The sequence below is a fragment of the Muntiacus reevesi genome, chromosome 19 (assembly GCF_963930625.1).
Source record: "Muntiacus reevesi chromosome 19, mMunRee1.1, whole genome shotgun sequence".
NCBI lineage: Eukaryota > Metazoa > Chordata > Mammalia > Artiodactyla > Cervidae > Muntiacus > Muntiacus reevesi.
In genome coordinates this window covers 27,967,617-27,976,164 of record NC_089267.1, presented here as the reverse complement: position 1 = coordinate 27,976,164, position 8,548 = coordinate 27,967,617, and the positions used below count along the sequence as shown (strand labels likewise).

Genomic DNA, 8,548 nt, shown 5'->3' with positions numbered 1-8,548 from the left:
CAGGTAACTAATATATAAAAGCTACTTGGTGCCTTGGTATACTTAGGTCAACTCATACATATTTTAACTAAAAAAGACAAGAGTTTTCATTGTAGAACTCCAGAGTAGAGAAGACATTTGTTCGCAGGTGTTAGAGAATAAACACTAATCTTGTAGCTTGAGTTCTTAGTGTGGTGTGGGGAGGATAAAGAAGGACAGAAGGACTAATGCTTTCTCAGGTAGGGTACTTTTGGTTGAAAGTATCTGTGTATCAATTTAATCTGACTAAATAAAGGATTATTTTGGCTCACCTAACTGTAAATCCAGAAATAAAATTTAAGCACAATTTAATTAGGATTCTGGCAATATTTCTCTGCTTTCCTCTCAGCTTTGCATTGTCAACATCAGATTTGTCTGCAGGGTCTCATGCATGCCTCATGCTCTCAGAATGGCTGCCAATTGCCAGTGGAGCCACGTGCTTCAAATTTACTTTCTGTGAGAGAAAGACTGAACAGTTTTCCATTACTGACCTTGAGTAAGGAGGAATCTTTTCAAGAATGGCCCATTAACCTCCTAATATCCAAATGGCTAGAATCAGGCCATTCTAAACCAGTTACCTGCAAGGAAAATGGGATTATCCTCAGCTAGAGCAGACCCATCTCTTGAATTAACAATTCCCCAGCTGAATATCTGCTACTCACTGCAGTTGCGTTGCAATGGATGTTAGAGAATCAATCACAACACTTACTAAAAATGTGAATTCTGTCATAGAAATCTAAAAGGACTAATTTTAACCAGGAGAAATCATTGGAAAAAACAACTTTTCCCCTATATCAATGGAAAAGAAAAACTGGTTCAGAGTTCATTTACTCTGGTTTGTAACTTCGGTTTTCTAGTGTCCAGGGTAAATTGTATTCTTCATTAGACTATATCCATGATGCTGAGTATTTTTTTTAAACTTTTTATGTTATATTAGAGTATAGCTGATTAACAGTGCTGTGATCATTTCTAGTGCACGGCAAAGCCAGCCACTCAGTCATGCATACACGTGCATTCATTTCCCCCCTAACTCCCCTCCCATCCAGGCTGCCACACAAGCAGTGGCAGTGTTGAGCAGTGTTGTCTATGTTACACAGTAGGTTCTCACTAGTTATCTATTTTATACTTAGTAGTGTATATGTATCAGTCCTTTGATTACTAAACCCAAAGTCTCTAAAAACTTTGTCAACTGATTTAATTGAACACTCTAGGTGTTAATGATGTGTTTTCCCTTTTTAAAGTAATGAAAAGCATTTATAACTTTCAATCAGCATAAAAGAAATCATGCTTTCATAATAAATGATATGATTCTGGCCAAAAGATTCACTTTTGTTTGCCTAAGCTATCTCATGTCAAGAAATCTAGACAGTGTATTAAAAACCAGAGGTAGCTTGGGCAAACCTAGACACCATATTAAAAACCAGAGACATTACTTTGCCACCAAAAGTCCATATAGGCAAAGGTATGGTTTTACCAGTAGTCATGTATGGATGTGAGAGCTGGACCATAAAGAAGGCTGAGCACCAAAGAACTGATGCTTTCATGCTATGGTGCTGGAGGACTCTTGGGAGGACTCTTGTCCAAGGGACAGCAAGATGATCAAACCAGTCAATCCTAAAGGAAATCAACCCTGAATATTCATTGCGAGGACTGATGCTGAAGTTGAAGCTCCAATATTTTGACCACCTGATGCTAAGAGCTGACTCTTTGGAAAAGATCCTGGGAAAGGTCTTTGGGAAAAATTGACAAGAGGAGAAGAGGATGACAGAGGATGAGATGGTTGGATGACATCACTGACTCAATGGACATGTATTTGAACAAATTCAGGGAGATAGTGATGGACAGTGAAGCCTGGTGTGCCGCAGTCCATGGGGTCGTAAAGAATTAGACATTACTTAGCAACTGAACAACAACAATAATCTACCTTACTGCAAGTAGATACGCATTTTCTGAGTCTTAGTGCATAGAAAGTAACTAAATCCCTCAGATGGCCTAATGAAGTCTAAAGATGTCTCTTTTCTGACACATCCTATTTTGTATAACAGTTTCTTTTTCTTTTGCCTAATTTTAAGTACATGATTTGATAAACAGTTCAGTTTAAATGTATGGACAGTTAAATTGCTACAGTTCTAGGATTTCTTTGAGTAGAAACTTTTCTAGCTTTATCTAACAAAATAAGAAGAGAATTCAATTCTTTTAAGAAAGTAAGAAATAAACTTAACAGATTTACAAACTAATTGTATCAGAACACACACACACACACACACACACACACACACACACACACACACACACACACCACTGCACATGCAAAATTTTGTTAATGGGTTTTCCACTGACCTTGTTCTGTAATTATTTTTTGAGACTATTTTATACAAAACATTGCTTTTTAAAACAACTTTTTAAAAAAGTAATAAATGGGGAGAAAAATAGCCTATGAACACTAATTCTAAATGGGATATGAACTAAGACTTGATTAGGGCTTGCTGGAAGCTGCCATATTTGTTAAGCATCAGGCAATGGGAGAGCACCAAGGCCTCATAGCTGGGCTCTGGAGATTAAAGGAATGACCACCAATAAATAAATGACTTAAAATCTAAGCAAATTTTAAATATTTTCTTTCTATTGTTGAGACAATTATCAAAATAGATAATCTAAATGCTCTTTTATCATAAGCAAAGGATATTTTAGAGAAGGCTCCAACTCATTTTATTTATATATATTTAGACAGTGAAATATTTAAAGTGCCATAGATGTTGATCAAACTCATTAATCTCATTCTGTTGTGCCCCAATTAGTCCAATACATAAAAATATTAGTTCATATTTGACCTACACATGGCAAGATTGAGGAATGTGGAATGGTGGAGGAACAGCTATAGGGAAGTAATTCTATTAAATTTTTCTTTAATGAAACTGGCAATATTTTAAAAAATCCTGCTAGAAAATACTACTATAAATTTACATCTATTTTTATTAGTGACATTTTAAGCACCTAATATCTGTACACAAAGTTTTATTACAAAGAGCAACATTTAGATAAATTAAGCCTTACTTACGTCAACATTTACATGACTATGTCCTACCTTAAGAATAGCAAACAAATTGGAAGTACTAGTGAGATGATATTCGAGAGCTTTTTATGTCACTGTTCATACGTGTGGACTCAGAGGAAGTGGATGGGTCAGTTTGGTGGTCAAATGTTAGATATGTTTATACTCAGCCAGATAGTGATTTCCCAGTGGGATATGAATTATAAACAAACAGCATGTAATTATCGAAAGGGCTTCAGCATTTAGTAAAGGCAAGGAGAGGCTTGTCATGAAAGAGAATGAAGAAAACATTTTTTTTTTAGTAAAGTTATATTAATTTTTAGTATATCTACAAGGGGGTTTCCCTGGTGGCTCAGGGGTAAAGGCTCTGCCTGCAATGCAGGAGACACAGGAGATACAGATTCAGTCCCTCGGTTGGGAAGATCGTCTGGAGGAAGAAATGGAACCCCCTCCAGTATTTCTTGCCGGGGAAATCCCATGGACAGAGAAGCCTGGCTGGCTACAGTCCATGGAGTGGCAAAGAGTCAGAGAAGACAGTGATTTAGCACACGTCCATGCAGCAACTACAAATTAACCTCTTACCAAACAGTCCTCCTGGACAAGCTGGGTGCCTATGTTTCTGGACAGAAATAGGAATTTATACATTTTTTTTTTTTTTTTTGCTGAAAATGGAGCTACCTTGAGACTATGAAGATCTGATTAATATAGCATTCAGGAGGATATCTGGAGTTGAAAGTCAAGCAGTTTTTCCAGCCAAAGGATCAACCTGGAGAAACTGGGAACAGAAAGAGAAATTGGACGTGAGGCAAATGGAGTGACTCAAAAGCACGTAAACCAAACAAGGAGTTCCTGGCAATATTCCATGAGACTTTTAAGTGCTGGTGTTTTATAACCTGTGACTCCTTTACAGGTGATGAGGAAGCCAGTTGCTTAGGTGCTTTGATGGCTCATTATCAACCAGGAGAGAGCATGCAAAATATCATATTTTGTTTGATCCATGAAATACTTACCCACAGAGTGACTTACAAAAAAATTGAATTAGTTGCTGGCGTTTAACAGTAAAGACATTTTCTTCTCTATTTATGTCTTTCCTGAGAGCACCAGAAGATGCATTATCACTGCCTTGCTGCTATAAGTAGTTTTAACCTGAGTCACACTCCTGCCTCTTGCAATGGGCAAGCCTTCTCATGTCTGCCACAGGCTCCACCAGTCCCCACCATCCCTGACTCAGTGGATGGGAGACAGTTGCCTTTTACCATCACACTCATTTTTGTTGTTTCCCTGGTGATAAAGTGAAAAAGTGAAAAGTGAAGTCGCTCAGTCGTGTCTGACTCTTCGTGACCCCAAGGACTGCAGCCTACCAGGCTCCTCTGTCCATGGGATTTTCCAGGCAACAGTACTGGAGTGGGCTGACAGTACCTTCTCCTTTGCCTGTGATAGGATTAAGGCAAAACTGACATATTTCTTAAATTTATTTGTAATTATTTTTTCAGTTTTAAGAGGCTTTTACTATAAAACATTCCAAACATATAGAAAAGTAAATAGATAGTTAAATAATTCCCCATGACCCTATTTCATGGTTTAACTGTCATTACTCAAGTCTAATCTTGTTTCATCTTATACTCCCACCCATTTCCTTCCATTGTGTTATTTAAAAGAAAATTCCTGACATCCTATCATTTTATCTGTAAATATTTTAGCAGGTAGCAATGGAAGACGAGGACCCTTTTATAAATCATATAGCTTTAATAACAGTCACACCCAAACACTAGCCATAAGTTTTTTTTGTTTTTGTTTTTTTTTGCTAGTGCTTGGGGGTGACTTATTAATGCTGATAGTAAGTATTTAATATAATCAAACACCAAGTCTCCAGTTGTCTCACAAATACACATTACAGTTTAAATACGGATTAAAATAAAATCTGCACAAGGTAATTGATTGATATATCATTTAAATCTTGTCCATTTGTGGCATCTCTTAGTATCTGTGTCTCTCTCTCCCACTCCTTCTCCATCTTTTTCCCACTCCCCCTCCCCTCACTCTCCCACATCCTACTCACCTCTTTCTCCTGACTTTATCTATTGAAAACAATCTGGTTGATTATTTTGTAGAATTTCTCACAGTGAAAAATTTCTGATTGCTCATTCAGGGTAAAATTTAGCCTGCTCCTCTATCATCTGTATTTCCTTTAAACTGGCATGAATATTTTGGAAATAGTACTTCATTTCCAAATGGCGGTGGTATACTGTCTTTCAGGATGACAGCCTGATTGGCCAGAATCTGTCAAATACCTCCATTGCTGAAAATAAACTCTAAGCTGGAGATTTTTTGTTTTAATTTTAATTTTATATTGGAGTATAGCCAATTAACAATGTTGTGTTAGCTTCAGGCGGACAGGAAAGGGACTAAGCCATTCATATATATGTATCTGTTCTCCCCCAAATTCCCTTCCCATCTAGACTGCCACATAACATTGAGTTCTCTGTGCTATTCAGTAGGTCCTTGTTGGTTATCCATTTTAAATACAGCAGTGTGTACATGTCCATCCCAAACTCCCTAACTATCCCTCCCCATCCCCAATCCTTCCCACCTGGTAGTCATGTTCGTTTTCTAAGTCTGTGAGTCTGTTTCTGTTTTATAAATAAATTCATTTGTATTATTTGAAGTGGAGATTTTTACGCATGAATTTTATTCGGAAGCACTCTTAGAAACATCTGTAAAAGAGTGAAGGAAGTGAGTGTGGAAAAAAGAATGTGAACTCTGCTGAGCTGCAGCAGAAACCAGAGGTGATGCTTTAGGGAACTCTGGAGTAGAGATGGCCCTTCAGAGTTGTCTGAATTAAAAACAAGGTGATCAGGCCTTGGTACCCTAACATCCAGTCATTGGGTGCAGATGGCTTTTAGCTTCAAGTTTAATGAGGATGTGTTTTATTCCCTGATTGATTACTATCTCATTGAATAGGTTAAGTCATATTAACCTTAATATATCATACTAAACAACTCTATTTAAAGATTGGTATTGATTTTCTCATTTAGTGAGAAATTTGAGGATTCTAATTATATTTGCTTCAAGTCACTAAGGAAATACAGGACGAACACTTTTCCCTATAATTTTACTGTTACATATGTCACAGAAGAGGCTTTTTATTTTGTGATCATTAAGATTTTAGCTAATAATCTCATCCTGTAGGAAAAGATCAATGGTTTATTTATCCCTAATCCTAGAAATTCCATCTATGCCAGGAATACAACTAGTCTCCAAACAACATAGAAATAGTTTCATCTACATGCAGTGTCAATATTTGTATTTCTACTTTCATTTATGAGGTGTGCTGTGATATTAGCAATCAGAATATTATCAGAGTTTTAAACGAGAAAAATGATAAAAATGCTGAAGAAGACGCCACAATCTGATAAAATATTTCTTAAAATTTGGAAAACAGTTTTTTTTCTTTATATTTTGTGTGTAACTATGGAAAGGGGTTTACGTGGAGCTTCCCTGGTGCCTCAGACAGTAAAGAATCTTCCTGCAATGCGGGAGATCAGGGTTTGATCCCTGTGTCAAAAAGATCCCCTAGAGAAGGAAATGGGAATCCACTCCAGTATTCTTGCCTGGCGAATTCCATGGACAGAGGAGCCTGGAGGGCTACAGTCTATGGGGTCACAAAGAGTCAGACACTGCTGAGTGTGTAACACACACACGGAAAGGTAAGGAAGAGTAGGAAGAGGCAAGGGTTGTATTTTTAAAACTGTGATTTATAGGTTTTTATTCTATACTCATCTACCAGTTGGATTATTCCCAAGAATAAGCAACAGAAGAAACTTATTTGAATATATATTTTGAAATATATACAATTTTTAAGGAAATTTTTTTTGGTCAAGACCCACTAATAAGTGGTCATAATTTATTATGTTATAATTATCATATGAAATTATTTTTATCCCTATATTTGATTTAGGCAACTACTTAAAATGGGTTTATGAACATGATAGCAAGTGTATTTACTAGTAGTGCTAACAGATAGTCACAGGTAGCTCCTTGGCATAGTGAAATGTTAATTTGAGTAGAGATGCACTGCATATGGAAAATACTCACTAGATTTTAAAGTTTTCTTATGAAAAAATCCTCATTAATATTTTTTTATTGATAACGTATTGAAAATAACAAATGAGTGTATTGGGTTAGGGATTTCCCTGTGGTCCAGTCTTTGACGCTTTGTGTTTCCACTGCAGGGAGTAGGGGCTCCATCCCTGATCCGGGAGCTAAGATCCCACATGCCACCTGGGTGCAGTCAAAAAAAAAAAAAAAAAAAAAAAAAAAGAATGTATTGGGTTAAATAAAATATGCTTTTTAAAATTTCCCTATCTCAGATTTATTTGTGCAAATAGCAGGGGAGGACATCAACCCCATGCAGACAGCAGCCCAGGGCTCACACGAGTCCTTCTGTCCTCACACTGGCAGATGAAGAAGGTCTCTACCCTGGATCCTTAGTGGGGGTCTGGGCATCTTTGGCAGCCTGAGCTGGAGCTTCAGGTGCCTTAGCCTTGGTTTGAGCCTTGTCCTGGGACTTTGGCCAGCAGAGTCCGAGACCCTTGGCGATGTGGGCACAAGCACGCTTCTTGAACTTGGGATGAGCACTGTAGGCAAGTCGACTGAGGTTACAATTGCCGCCTCTTGCGTTTTTAGGCGTAACCTCCTTGGGCTTCACAAGAGTCTTGACGACCTCAGCACACGCACTCATGGCCTTGGCAATGTTGGCCTGCATCTTCTTCAAGCTCTTCTTGTGCTTCTTGGCAAAGCACATGTTCCTCAGTAACTTGGGGTGCACCCCAAAATACACGATTGATATTAGCATTAATTTTGCTTGTTTCTTTTTCTCTTTTTTATGTGGCTACTAAAAAAAGTAAAATTGTATATAATTTTAAACTCAAATTATATAGATTCAAAACTGTGGTACTCACATTTCTATTAAACAGTGTGATCTAGATGCTTTAGTGGGTTTTTTTTCCCCTCTAATATTTTATCGTGGTGAGTTTTCAAATAAATAGAGAGTTGAAAGAATTATAAGTGAACATCAATATACTCTACCATCAACATTTTACTATACTTGTTTTTTCACGTTTTTAGCCATCTATCAATTTTTTCTATTCCTCCAGCCATCCATGTCACTTTTTGATGTATTTCGAAGTATGCTGTAGACATCACTACATGTTCCTCCAGATTCTTCCTCATGTAGAAGCTTTAGTTTAGAACTCTATTAAAAATTAATAATCCCTTGAGTCATCATTCTGCTTCTTTAGATTTGATTGTGTTAGTATTCAGAAGCATAAACAGACTAAATGTATCAAATTGGATGTAATAAATCTTCTGACTAAAAGGAACATTTAATCTCTGTTGACATTAAATTACAGATCTAGATTACTCAACAACTATTTTGAAGCCTTATGACATTAAGCACTGGTTAAAAAAAAAAATTCT

The 8,548-nt window shown here is 37.0% G+C and overlaps 1 protein-coding gene across 1 annotated transcript; it reads right to left on the bottom strand.

Moving 5' to 3' along the window:
* Positions 1–7,544: 7,544 nt before the first annotated feature.
* On the bottom strand, positions 7,545–7,874 carry LOC136150697 (large ribosomal subunit protein eL29-like). Its single transcript, XM_065911399.1, has one exon. The coding sequence runs from the start codon at positions 7,872–7,874 to the stop codon at positions 7,545–7,547; it is 330 nt and encodes a 109-aa protein (XP_065767471.1).
* Positions 7,875–8,548: the final 674 nt, after the last annotated feature.